General features: G+C 37.0%; 1 protein-coding gene across 1 annotated transcript; it reads left to right on the plus strand.

Moving 5' to 3' along the window:
• Positions 1 to 7,089: 7,089 nt before the first annotated feature.
• On the plus strand, positions 7,090 to 10,952 carry LOC136123166 (UDP-glucuronosyltransferase 2B4-like). Its single transcript, XM_065877227.1, is given in 3 exon segments — positions 7,090 to 7,819; positions 8,442 to 8,590; positions 10,920 to 10,952. Coding segments are annotated over 3 exon segments (912 nt in total).
• Positions 10,953 to 15,159: the final 4,207 nt, after the last annotated feature.

Consider the following 15,159-nt stretch of genomic DNA (forward strand, 5'->3'; position numbering starts at 1 on the left):
CATATTAACAAATTGAAGAATAAAAACCATATAATCATCTCAATAGATGCAGAAAAAGCTTTTAACAAAATTCAACATCAATTTATGATAAAAACTCTCCAGAAAGTGGGAATAGAGGGACGCTACCTCAACATAATAAAGGCCATATATGACAAACACACAGCAAACATCATTCTCAATGGTGAAAAACTGAAAGAATTTCCACTAAGGTCAGGAACAAGACAAGGATGTCCACTCTCACCACTATTATTCAACATAGTTTTGCAAGTCCTAGCCACAGCAATCAGAGGAGAAAAAGAAATAAAAGAAATACAAATCGGAAAAGAAGAAGTAAAACTGTCACTCTTTGCAGATGAAATGATACTATACATAGAGAAACCTAAAAATGCCACCAGAAAACTACTAGAGCTAATCAATGAATTTGGTAAAGTTGCAGGATACAAAATTAATGCACAGAAATCTCTTGCATTCCTATACACTAATGATGAAAAATTTGAAAGAGAAATTAAGGAAACACTCCCATTTACCATTGCAATAAAAAGAATAAAATACCTAGGAATAAACCTACCTAGGGATACAAAAGACCTATATGCAGAGAACTATAAGACACTGATGAAAGAAATTAAAGATGATACAAACAGATGGAGAGATATACCATGTTCTTGGACTGGAAGAATCAACATTATTAAAATGACTATACTACCCAAAGCAGTATATAGATTCAATGCAATCCCTACCAAATTACCAATGGCATTTTTTATGGAACTAGAACAAAAAATCTTAAAATTTGTATGGAGACACAAAAGACCCTAAATAGCCAAAGCGGTTTTGAGGGAAAAAAAACGGAGGTGGAGGAATCAGACTCCCTGACTTCACACTATACTACAAAGCTACAGTAATCAAGACGATATGGTACTGGCACAAAAATATAGATATATCAAATATAGATCAATGGTACAGGATAAAAAACCCAGAGATAAACCCACGCACTTGTGGTCAACTACTCTATGACAAAGGAAGCAAGGATATACAAGGATATACAATAAGTGGTGCTGGGAAAACTGGACAGCTACATGTAAAAGAATGAAATTAGAACACTCCCTAACACCATACACGAAAATAAACCCTAAATGGATTAGAGACCTAAGTGTAAAACTGGACACTATAAAACTCTTAGAGGAAAATATAGGAAGAACACTCTTTGACATAAATCACAATAAGATCTTTTTTGATCCACCTCCTAGAGTAAGGAAATAAAAACAAAAATAAACAAATGGGACCTAATGAAACTTTAAAGCTTTTGCACAGCAAAGGAAACTATAAACAAGACGAAAAGACAACCTTCAGAATGGGAGAAAATATTTGCCAACGAATCAACAGACAAAGGATTAATCTCCAAAATATATAAACAGCTCATGCAGCTCAATATTAAAGAAACAAACAATGCAATCCAAAAATGGGCAGAAGACCTAAATAAACATTTCTTCAAAGAAGACATACACATGGCCAAGAAGCACATGAAAAGCTGCTCACCATCACTAATTATTAGATAAATGCAAATCAAAGCTACAATGAGGTATCACCTCACACCAGTTAGAATGGGCTTCACCAGAAAATCTAGAAACAACAAATGCTGGAGAGGGTGTGGCGAAAATGAAACTCTCTTGCACTGTTGGTGGGAATGTAAACTGATACAGCCACTATGAAGAACAGTATGGAGGTTCCTTAAAAAACTAAAAATAGAATTACCATATGATCCAGCAATCCCACTACTGGGCATATACCCAAAGAAAACCATAATTCAAAAAGACATATGTACCCCAATGTTCATTGCAGCACTATTTACAATAGCCAGGTCATGGAAGCAACCTAGATGCCCATCAACAGACAAACGGATAAAGAAGATGTGGTACATATATAAAATGGAGTATTACTCAGCCATAAAAAGGAACGAAATTGGGTCATTTGTTGAGACGTGAATGGATCTAGAGACTGTCATACAGAGTGAAATAAGTAAGAAAGAGAAAAACAAATATTGTATATTGACGCATGTATGTGGAACCTAGAAAAATGATACAGATGAACCGGTTTGCTGGGCAGTAGTTGAGACACAGATGTAGAGAACAAACATATGGACACCAATGTGGGAAAGCCGTGTGGGGTGGGGTGGGGATGGTGGTGAGATGAATTGGGTGATTGGGATTGACATGTATACACTGATGTGTATAAAATTGATGACTAATAAGAACCTGCTGTATAAAAAATAAATAAAATAAAATTCAAAATTTAAAAACAAAACAACTAATACTAAACTTCCTTTGGGTTATTTGTATAGAAATATGTTAATATAAATGTTTCAGACATTACATGAAATTCCTAAAAATCTTATATATTCTGGTATAATGTTAGCAGTCATAATTCTAGTTATTATTTTAAAATGTATATCTCAGAAATAACTAAATTTCCTTGTCAATTGCATTATTATGAACTTTCATCAAATCTTTAACCGTGGTCATTTTTAAGTCTTTTGTCATTTACAGACAGTTCTGGGTGTACTCTGATGCTTTTGCAAAAAAGTTCCTATAAAAGTGTTTCATCTTCTAGGAATTCATGGAAAAGACTCTGACAAGCACAGGTTTCTGGTAACTGACTACACTGCTGAACTGAATGAATAAGCATTTTCTGAACTCTAATGGAAAACTGATGAATTCATAAAAGTGCTAACAGAAGGTCAAGATGAAAAAAAAATTAATTACATGGGACTGAGTGAACTGATGAGGATGATTATAATTTTTGTGACTTGCTGTTTGAATAAAAAAAAAAAAAAGAACTGTTAATGATGAAAACTTACTATGCCATGGCTTAGTATGGCCTGACTTGGAAATTTAGTTTCAGAGGCTTTTGTGAATATACCAAGGAAAGAGGACCTAGATGTATCTTATTCCCACAGACCGCCAATAAATATTTGCTTAACGGAGAAAAAATTAATATATAGTATAGGAAAGAACCTGACAGATGCTTAACATTATTGAGTGATAGCAATGCCCAAACTCTTCTGTGATCAAACACTATGAAGTATCCTCCTAAGGATAAACTTATTACAAATAAGAAGTGAAAATTCAATTATGGAGATGCTTTCAGTTTCAGCTCTGATATGCAAAAACTTGGAAGTTGTTACTGTATCTTGTCCTTACAAGATAATGCTGTACAAAATGAAAATCAATGACTTTTCTCAGACGAGATTAATAAAACATGTAACTACGAAAGAAAAAACAAAATAGGTGTAGGGTTTCTCTGGTGGCACAGTGGTTGAGAGTTTGCCTGCTGATGCAGGGGACACGGGTTCATGCCCCGGTCCGGGAAGATCCCATATGCCGCGGAGCGGCAGGGCCCGTGAGCCATGGCCGCTGAGCCCGCGTGTCCGGAGCCCGTGCTCCGCAACGGGAGAGGCCACAACCGTGAGAGGCCCGCGTATCGCAAAAAAAAAAAAAAAAAAAAAAAAAAAAAAAGGTGTATAGTGGTACCTCATGGTTTTAATTTGCATTTCCCTAATGACTAATAATGTTAAGCATCTTTTCTTGTGCCTTATTTACCACCATATATCTTCCTTACTGATGTATTTGTTCAACTCCTCTGCCTGATTTACAAATGATATTTTTGCTTTCTAATTGCGTTCTAAGAGTTATTTATGTATTCTTGATACAAGTCCTTTATCACACATATGATTTGCAAATACTTTCTCTAAGTCCGTGGCTTGTCTTTCATTCTTTTAAAAGTGTCTTTCAAAGAGAAGTTTTAACTTTGATAAAGTCCGGTTGATCAGTTTTGCCTTTTCTGAACCATGCTTTTGGTGTCATATTTAAGAAGTTTTTGCCCAACTCAAGGCCATGAAAGTTTTCTCCTAGGAGTTTTATAGTTGTAGATTTTTTTTTATTATTATTTTTTAGTGGTACTCGGGCCTCTCACCGCCACAGCTCCTCCCGCTGTGGAGCACAGTCTCCGGACGCACAGGACCAGCGGCCATGGCCCATGGGCCCAGCCACTCTGAGGCATGTGGGATCCTCCCGGACCAGCGCACGAACCCGCATCCCCTGCATCGGCAGGCGGACTCTCAACCACTGTGCCACCAGGGAAGCCCTAGTTGTAGATTTTGCATTTGATTTTATGATCCATTTTAAGTTAATTTTTGTGTATGGTACAAGGTATGGTTTGAAGTTCTTGTTTTGGTTTGTTTATTTTTTTGTTTTTGGCACATGCCTATCCTGTTATGCCAGCACCACTTGTTGAAAGGCTATCCTTTCTCCACTAAATTGTCTTTACACCTTTGTCAAAAATCATTTGTCCATATATGTGTGCCATATGTGTGCGGGTTTGTTTCTGGACTTGCTATTCTATTCCGCTGATCTATTTGTCTGTCTTTGCACCAGTACCATACTCTCTTGATTACTTAGCTTTACAATAACTCCTGAAATCAGGTAATGTTAGTCCTTCAACTTTGTTTTCCTTTTTAAAGTTTGATATACAACTTTGGCTATTCTAGGTCCTTTTCCTTTCCATATGAATTTAAAAATCAGATCATCAATGTCTATCAAAAAAAAAATCTTGCTGAACTTTAAAAACAAAACAAAACAAAAAAGCCTGCAAGGGACTTCCCTGGTGGCGCAGTGGTTATGAATCCACCTGCCAATACAGGGGACATGGGTTTGAGCTCTGGTCCAGGAAGACCCCACGTGCCATGGAGCAACAAGCCCGTGCATGACAACTACTGAGCCTGCACACCACAACTCCTGAGGCCATGCACTTAGAGCCTGTGCTCTGCAACAGGAGAAGCCACCACAGTGAAAAGCCCGTGCACCACAATGAAGAATAGCCCCCACTGACTGCAACTAGAGAGAGTCCACACATAGCAACAAAGATCCAACACAGACAAAAATAAATTTTTTAAAAAAACCTGCAAACTTGAAGATAGATCAATAAGATAATACAACTCAAAGAACAGAGAGAAAAAAGAATGAAGATAAATGAACTGAGGGGTTGAGAATTGTGGGACATAATTAAGCACAGTAACATACACAAAATGGGAGTGTCAGAGAAAAAGGAACGGAGCAAAATATTTTTAAAAATAATGCCTGAGAACATCCCAAATATGATGAAAAGCATTAACCTATGTATCCCAATTGTTCAACCAAGTCCAAGTACGATAAACATAGGAGAGCCATACACAGACTTAATGAAATGTTGAAAGCTAAAGACAGAAAATCTTGAAGCACTAAAAGAAAAGTAATTTATCCATACAAGGGAACTCCAATAAGACATCACTTATATCTCATCAGAAACAATGGAAGCTCTATGGCAGTGAGATGACGTATTCAAAGCGCTGAAAGACAAAACTGTCAACCAAAAGTTCTATATCAAACAAAACTATCTTTCAAAAATGAGGGCAAAATACAGATATTTCTTTCCCTCCACTCCCCCCCAAAAAATTCATTGCTTGGAAATCTGCCTTATAGGAAAAACTAAAAGAAAGTCTTCAAACTGAAGGAAGTAAACCCAGATTGCAATTTCTAATCACCATGATAAAACAGAAAGAACTGGTGAGATAAGTAATTATATGACAGTATAAATGCATATGTCTTCTTCCTTCTTTTAATAAATATAAAAAGCAAGCATGTAAAACATGTATATAGTTGTAGTCCTAGGCATTTGACATATAGTTAATATATTGGGTGGGGGGTGAGTGGGATGCAGCAGTGATACAGGCCCTGAGATGACAGGGTTCTACAATGGCTTAGGTCCAAGGGTCCAGGGTCCTGTAGCTGCACAGCCTGGAAATGGTGGGCCAAGATTCCAATTCTGGCCCTAGTGGAAGTCACAGAGCAGCAGCAGCGTGTGCCCAGCAATAGCCTGTTAAAGTCACAAGTCAGGACCCATGGGCTGGGGTGCAGAGCCCCAGCAGTGTGGCCGTGGTAATTGTGGAACAGAACCCTGACCCAGGGTGAGGTACAAAGTAGCAGCATTTTAGCCCCAGCAATGATAGGTTAAAGCCATGACTTAGGCTCCAGGAATGGTGGGTAGCTCAGCAGCTCAGCCTAGGTAATGACCAGTCAAAGCCACAACTAGGAATACACAGTGAAGTCCAAGCAATAGCAGAATTGCCCCAGTTATGGCAAGACAAAGTACTAACTTAATACCTGTGGGCAGGGCACAGAGCAGGAGCTCCAGTCTCATAGATAGTCAGGCATTGTGGCAACTCAACCAGGGAAAGCAAAGTACCGGAGTGATGGGGCCCCAAGTGTCAGATCTCACCACAGCAACATTTCCAACCTCAGGAAAGACACAGAAGCAGGGACTCTGGGCAGCTCTGTGTCTGCTGTAATCAGTGTTGGTGAAGACTGTGGAAGTCCTCAGTAGCAAATACTGCAAACCTTTATGATGGTGAAGCTTGCTGGGATTCTCCTGCTCTTCTTCTCCCCATGGGGTGAAATCCATTTGAAGGAATTTCTGTGGGTGCCAAGCTGCTCTGAACTGGAGGGTGAGGTGATGGAGGTAAAATCTTTCCCAAGCTTTTTTACAGGGCCATCCTCAGTTTTTACAATCTGCAGGGTTTCTGCTGCTTCTTCATTGTAGTCCAGAGCTTTCCCAAAGTAATTTACATTGGTTTGTAGTTGCTCATTTATTTTTTTTTTTTTTTGCTTTTATGGGGGATACAAGTGTTGGGACCTCCTAACCCTCCATCCTGTTGATGTTACATTATCTCTAATTCTGTGTCAAGGGGACTGCAGACACAAGAGCCTCTCACTTGTCACTGTTGTTACACTATTTTTCTCTCTTACATAATAACTGATTTGTGTGTGCAAAGTCATCGACTTTTAGATGGGTGATAGCACTGATGAAATAATATTAAACACCAGTATAAACATGAAGTGTTCTACACTTTGCCCTTTCACTTGATTTCCACAGCTGTGACTATTCATATAATGTAGTTATTTGAGGCACAGGAGTTATAATTTAACATCCTGATTGATTTCTCCTTGGATATAAACATGAGCAATGGCAAAAGGATAATGTAATTTTTGAAAAGTATTGCATATGAACAAGATGTCTGTGAAATGGCTCTCACTTCTGCTGCTACTACAGCTGACTTGCTACTTTAGCTCTGGAAGTTATGGAAAGGTGCTGGCACGACCAATGAAATACAGTCATTGGATGAATATGAAGACAATCCTGGATGAACTTGTCATGACGGGTCATAAGGTGACTGTTCTGACAACTTCAGCTTCCATTCTTATTGATCCCAACAAACCATCTGCTATTAAGTTTGAGACTTTCCCTATGTCTTTAACTAAAGATAATTTGAAGCATAACATCAAGCATTTGGTAGAGAAATGGACATATCTGGCAAAAAATTCATTGTGGACATATTTTTCATAATTGAGAAGTTTATTTTGGGAACTTTCTGATATGCTTATGAATATCTGTAAAGATGTTGTTTCAAACAAGAAGCTGATGACAAAACTACATGAATCAAGGTTTGATGCTGTTCTTGCAGATGCTGTTGGACCCTGTGGTGAGCTGCTGGCTGAGGTACTTAAAGTATCTTTAGTATACAGTCTCCGCTCCTCTCCTGGCTATTCAGCTGAAAAGTATAGTGGAAGGCTTCCATTCCCACCATCCTATGTACCTGCTACGTTTTCAGAATTAAGTGATCACGTGACATTCACGGACAGGGTCAAAAATATGATATATGCACTTTATTTTGACTTTTGGTTCCAGACATTTAATGAGAATAAATGGAATCAGTTTTACAGTGAAGTACTAGGTAAGTCATATTTTTAGTTGGTAGCATGAAGTCCTAACTTTCCTAGTGCCTTGGAAGGTGAGTTTGTATAAAGTAACAGAATTTTGTCTCTTATAAGTGAAACAAGGAAATGAAAATATAAAATGATTTCATAAGTATTATCAAAATATTAAATTATAGGGTAAAGTATAACCCTGTTTCCCATTACTCATACAGATTCTCCTCCAGGAAGTCATAAAACACAAACTGAAGCACTTAGGACTTCTCTAAGCAATTATATATCTATATTACTAAACTTCTTTTTTTAACTTAAAAAAAATCACTAGAAACCTCATAAAATGCCTTGATAAATGAAGACAGGTAGATTGAAGAGTTACACACATATTTGTAGCACAAATATTTAGGTAGCATTTGGAAATTGTTTCTACTTGTGTAGCTCGGTTTCCGTATTATATGATATGATATGATACAATATCAATATGATGTACACTATACACATACATATATATTTGCTTTATTAGAGAACACTTTCAAACATCTTTGGCTATATCATTCCAAGCTCCTTTCCAAAAACTACCTACTATATTCACATGGCAATACTCTCATTTGATCTAACTCTTGTTGTTTTAGTTTATCCTTCCAGGAAGACCGACTACATTATTAAAGACAATGGGGACAGCTGAAATGTGGCTCATTCGAACATACTGGGATTTTGAATTTCCTCTCCCACTGCTACCAAATTTTGAATTTGTTGGAGGCCTCCACTGCAAACCAGCCAAACCCCTGCCTAAGGTTACCTATTCTTATTTATTTTGTTTTGTTTACATTGCATTTTCAATAGGAATAATCCTGTGTTCTTTATTTAGAATATGTAATTACAGTGAGAGAGATGTGGGATGCTAGATAAAGTGACTTACCAATTAGAAACTCATATATTTATTTCTATACCAACACAAGTATCAGAATTTCATTATCAATACAGAATAAAGTGGAAGACTTTGAGAATATGTCAGTAAAATTATTACTTTCATTATTCAATACATAATAAAGCATCAGACTTCATTAAAAGAATTATTATACAAAATTAAAAGAATAATTATAAAATGACTAGCATATTCCAGAAATAAGTGCTAATATGTAGAGAAATGGTGTAGACACAGTTTCTGCCATCTGACACTCTACCTGGAAAGATAGAATACCAGCAAGTAGTAAAAACTGTGTGAAATTTTTATAAGGAAAGACCACAACACTAAGGAAACATCCAGCAGGAATCACAGATATTATCCCTGAGGCATTGATAATTAAGACAAGATCTGAAAGATGTTCAGGATAGGGCAGGGGTAGAAGAAGGCACAAAAGAAAAGCCGGTAGAGTAGTAATGACAGTTTCCAAGAAGTCTAAGTTTAGCCTAAAAAGGAAGAGTTTGAGTAAAGAGGCAGATGATGCTGGAGAGGTAAGTTGGAGACAGATAATTATAAGGAGTTTGAAACATCTAGTAGGAGCATTAAGGAGAAAATTAAAAGGGTAAAGAAAGGGAGAGAGATGTTCACATAAAAAAAAAACACACACACAGGATGTAGTTACTGGGTTGGATTGTAGAGGGGCAAGAGTGAAAAGGGACATCATTTAGCTGGTTGTTGCAAGATACAGGCAACAATGATGGAAAACTAGAATACAATGTTCATAGAGTTATGTCCGCCTTAACTCTTATAATAATAGTACAAACCTCATATTGTTGTGGGGAAAAAATCTGTTAGTATGTATGAAACACCCAAAATGTCTCTGGAACATACTTAGTGATCCAGAAAAAATATTACCTATTGTCTTTATTGTTATTTTGTTGCTATTCCATGCTGTCAATAACCCAATGTGTACCAGTCACTTAGATCTAATTTCTAAATTACTAGAAACTGGTTTTCCAATATATCAAGATTATATAATCTAGCAAAGTCCTAAAGAGTAGATATCCCAAGGAGTTGTTTAAAAGTAAATTTTAAGTTTTTAAATGAAAAATAAAGGGAATTAAAATTTTAATACATGTAATAAAATTTAAGTTAAATAAAATATAATTTAATACATTTAAGTTAAAGTTGTTTTAATTTTAAGAATTTTTTAAGGTTTGGCTATCTGATCAGCAAGATAAAATGATAAAATTCTTTTCTAAGGATTGAGATTCTTCACTGGCGCACTAGCCAAAAAGAACACCATTCTTGAACAATATAAATGTATGACCTAACAATTTGTGGAGCCAAATTCAGCATTTCCTAGCTTTCACATCAGCATTTAAACCATTCCTCATTTGAAATCCCAGGGTTTTACAACTTGCAGAATAAAAGAGATAACTTAGTTTATTAGGATAGGTGTTTTCTGCCTATACCAATCCTATAGAAAACCTCAGTAAAGCTCCCTTAGGGATGTACATCTCAACATCATAGCTGCCTAACAGAATGAGCACAGGGAAAATATACACTGCATATATAAGAACCATAAACTCTGCACATACACTAAACAGCAAATAATTTGTACAACTTGAATCTGAAAACTTCCCGTAGTTTAAAAATACAAAGAATTCTCTTCAGTTTATAGGATGCTATTCCTTATGAAGGAAAGCAAGAATCTAATCTATTTTAAATTGATATGATCTCTTTTAAATTGACTTAAGGGCTTCCCTAGTGGCACAGTGGTTAAGAATCTGCCTGCCAATGCAGGGGACATGGGTTCAAGCCCTGGTCTGGGAAGATCCCAGATGCCATGGAGCAGCTAAGCCCGTGCGCCACAACTACTGAGTCCGTGCTCTAGAGCCTGTGAGCCACAAGTACTGAAGCCCGCATGTCCAGAGCCCATGCTCCACAACAAGAGAAGCCACCACAATGAGAAGCCCGCGCACTGCAAAGAGTAGCCCCCACTCACCACAACTAGAGAAAGCCCGTGCACAGCAAGGAAGAACCAATGCAGCCAAAAATAAATAAAAGATGTGGTACATATATACAATGGAATATTACTCAGCCATAAAAAAGAACAAAATAATGCCATTTGCACCAACAAAGTCTGAGATAAGGTTAGTGAAAGTTCTATGCTATCTAACCCTAGTTTTTGAAAGATTTCTCTGTTCTCATTGCAGGAAAGTGATAGCATTAGTAAGAAGGGAGGTTAAGAGGAGAGGAATAAGGACAAAGAAAGGATGAATAGTAGGATAATGATAATAATTAGTAATAGTTGCTTTTGCTATTAAGTTGCAAAATAAGATTTAAATCCATCAATGATTGTGAAGATTTCATTATATAAAGAAACTATTCCTTCAAGCTACTAACTTTTCCATTCATTATTAGGTTCTCAGAAAATTTCTGTAATTTTTAAAGAATTAAGACATTTGGCAAAATGCTTCAAGAATCTTAAAAATGCTATAGACTTTGACTTCATAGTATACTCCTGAGAAACCATACAGAGAAAATTAATCAAGGTGTGCAAAAACAATATTTTGGGCAGTAATTCATAAAAGCCAACACTAGAAGTAATGTAAATATTCAAAATTAAGCAATAATTAAATAAATTATCATGTGCACATCACACCATTACAATCGTTTTCTCAAAGAATTTTTTATTACACTAAATCAACTATAGTATGAGGTTTAGTTGGAAAATAACAGCTATAATAAGATCACAGTTTTCTTGTAGGATAAAAAAATATAAATTAGAATTACAATTTTCAAAATATATGTCACAATGTATATTTAGTTATAGGAGTAATTAAGATTAGAATGAAAGCATGAATTTTAGCATAATGCCATCAAAGTCCATCCATGTTGTCAAAAAATGGCAGGATGTCCTTCTTTCTCATAGATGAATAACACTGAGTTCTGTGTGTGTGTGCGTGCATTTGTGTGTGTGTATTATATATATCACATCTTTATTATGTTGAAGTAGGTTCCTTCTACACCCAATATGTTGAGGGTTTTTATCAGGAAAGGATGTTGTATCTTGCCAAATGTTATTCTACATTTATTGAGATGATCAAGTTATTTTAAATTTCATTCTATTAATGCAATGTATTACACTTACTGATTTGGGTACTTTGAACCATCCTTGCATCCCAGGGATAAATCCCATTTGGTCATGGTATATAATCCTTTTAATATGTTCTTGAATTTAACTTGCTGATATTTGGATGAGAATTTTTGCATTTATATTCTTCCTGGATAATGGCTTATATTGAAGGTAATACTGGCCTTGTAGAATGAGTTTGGAAGTGTTCCCTCTTTCCTCTTTAATTTTTTTGGAAGAGTTTTTGAAGAACTGGCATTAATTATTCTTTAAATATTTCATAGAATTTGTCAGTGAAGCCTTCTGGTCCTGGGGTTTTCTGTTGAGAGGTTTTTGAAACTGATTCAATACCTTTACTTATTATGACTGTCCAGATTTTCTAAGTCTTCCTGATTCAGTCTTGATAGATTGCATGTTTCTAGGAATTTATTCATTCTTCTTGGTAATGTAATTTTTTGGCATATAATTCTACACAGTAGTCTCTTACGAGTGTATGTATTTCTGTAGCATCAGTTATAATGTCTCCACTTTCATTTCTAATTTTATTTATGTCTTCTTCCTTCCTTAGTTAATCTAGCTAAAGATTGTCATTTTGTTTATTTTTTTAAAAGACAGAGAAAGACAAATACTAGATGATATCCATTTTATGTGGAATATAAAAAAGTCAAACTTGTAAAAACAGAGAGTAATATGGTGGTTACCAGGAGCTGAGGGGTAGGAGAATAGGAGAGATGTCTTTTAAGGGTACAGATCTGCATCTCATAGAAAAATAAGTCCTAGAGATCTAAGGTATAGTACAGTGAATATGGACAACCATATTATATTATAATCATCAAACTTGCTAAGAGACTACATCTTAATTATTCAAACCACAAAAAGAAATAATTATGCGACATGATAGAGGTGTGAACTATCATGAAAAATGGCTATCCTATTACAATATATTGAATATAAATGTATCAAATCAATACATTATACAACTTAAATTACATAATGTTTTATGTCAAATATATTTCATCTTCAAAATGTACATATCTCAATTTAAAAACACCTTATTGGTAATAAATACTAATCATCTTGAGCCTTCAGTGAGTCATAATCTTTTTGCAATAGTAACGTCAAAGATCACTGATCAGAGGAAGATCAAATGGTGGTGGAGCAAGACGATGTGGAGCTCACCTCCCCCCACAAACACATCAAAAATACATCTACAGGTGGAACAATTCTCATGGAAAACTAACTGGAAAGTGGCAGAACTCCTACAAACCAAGGCTGTAAGTAAGATACACACATAATTGAGTAGGACAAGAAAAAAAGCACCGGTCTGGGACCAATACTCCTGGGAGGGTACTAAGAGGAAAAGAGATTGCACAGATGGACACTCACCCTGGGAAGTGAGTGGGTCCAGTCACAGACTGGGCATCCCAGTTCTAGGGTCCTACAGGAAGGAGACAAGTTCCCTTGGCTGCTTGGAGAATGCTGGGAGAGATAGAAAGTCTGGAGAAGCCTGGGCTCCACTCGTGTGGAATGCAAGGGTGCTGGCTTGCCAACAGACAGGGCGGAGAGAGGTCAGCCCTAGTAGTTGCTGCCTCACTGGGCTCCCCAGTCCAAGCCAAGCAAACACTCCTACCTCACCCACTCCACACCACAGCTTGGCCCTGGATCTAGGGAGATTTCCCACCAACTGGGAAAAGATTCAATCTTGGGATGCAGAGGTGACCTGGGGCCTGGGGTGTTTACAGGTGGGATGGTGGAGGCCGTTGTTAGTGCTTACTAAGACAGCACCCCATAAGCAGCCCAGACTTCTGACGGCAGCCCAGCTGCTTGAACTCCTGTGACCACAAGTATGCAATCCCAGATGAGCAAATGCTCCAGCCCTGCCCACTTGATGCCACAACCTATCACTAGATCTGGAGTGACCACAACAGGGGAAGAGATGTGAATGTGAGCTGTGTCTGAGGTAGCCACAGATGCCTACACAACCAGTGCATCAGACCACTGTAAGCACAGGAGCCCCACTTGCTTCAGTACTCCCCTGCTTTGGGGAAAAGACCCCAGTGCAGGGAGGAGGAAAAACACACACTTAAATGGAACACACAACCAGCTCGACCCAGATTCTCAACCTTCTGCTCCAGCACCTTGGGAGCAGACTCCACCTGTGAAAGGGTAGAGATGGCCACTAAGGAGAGTGGAAGTTCCACCTCACACCCTGCACAGGCTCAGGCTTCTCCATCACCAGCCACAACCCCTACACCAAGGTGATAGCTACCAGCACACCCTAAGGAAATGTGTGACTGGAATCCACATCAAACACAGCCCTCCCACCAACGGCACACAGGTCTACATAAGGATGCTTCCACATAAGAACACCACTTCAGGACCACAAAAGGTAACTGTTTCACCTATATTCACAGAGACAGAGCAAGTAAAATGAAAAGGCAGAGAACTACTCTCAATTGAAAGAGCAAGACAAAACCCCTGAAAAAAAATAATGAAACAGAGATAATCAGTCTACCAGACAATGAATTCAAACTGTTGATAATAAAAATGCTAACTGAATTAGGAAAGAGAATTCATCTAAGCACAGATCATTTTAACAGGGAACTAGAAAATATAAAGAAGACACAAACAAAAATAGACAATTCAATATCTGAGATAAAAAGCACTCTAGAAGCAATGAATAGAATACTAAATGACACAGAAGAATGCATAAGTAATCTAGAAAATAGAATGAAAATCACCCAATCAGAACAAAAGACAAATAAATAAAAATAAAGTAACATATGAGATCTTTGGGATAACATAAAACATGCCAACATTTGCATTTTAGGGGTTCCAGAAGATGAAAGAGAGAAAAAAGTTATCGAGATGTATTTGAAGAAATTATGGCTGAAAAATTCCCAAATCTAAAGAAGGAAACAGACATCCAGGTATAGAAAACACAGAGGATCTGAAACAACATGAACTCAGACAGACCCAGAATAAGACATATCATAATTAATGGAGTTAAAAATAAAGAGAGAATTCTAAAGGCAGCAAGAGAAAGACAAAAAGTCATATACAAAAGGATCACTATAAGGCTATTATCTGATTTCTCTGCAGAAACTTTCAGGCCAGAAGGGGGGCAGCGTGATCTATTCAAATTCCTGAAAGGGAAAATTTGCAACCTAGGATACTCTACCCAGCAAGACTGTCATTTAAAATAGGAGAGATAAAGAACTTCTCAGACAAGCAATAACTAAAAAAATTTGGCAATAATAAACCTACCCAAAAAGAAATGTTGATGGGTCTTCTCTAAATGAAAAAGAAGTAAGAATCTA

This window comes from Phocoena phocoena, chromosome 5 (assembly GCF_963924675.1).
Source record: "Phocoena phocoena chromosome 5, mPhoPho1.1, whole genome shotgun sequence".
Classification (NCBI taxonomy): Eukaryota; Metazoa; Chordata; class Mammalia; order Artiodactyla; family Phocoenidae; genus Phocoena; species Phocoena phocoena.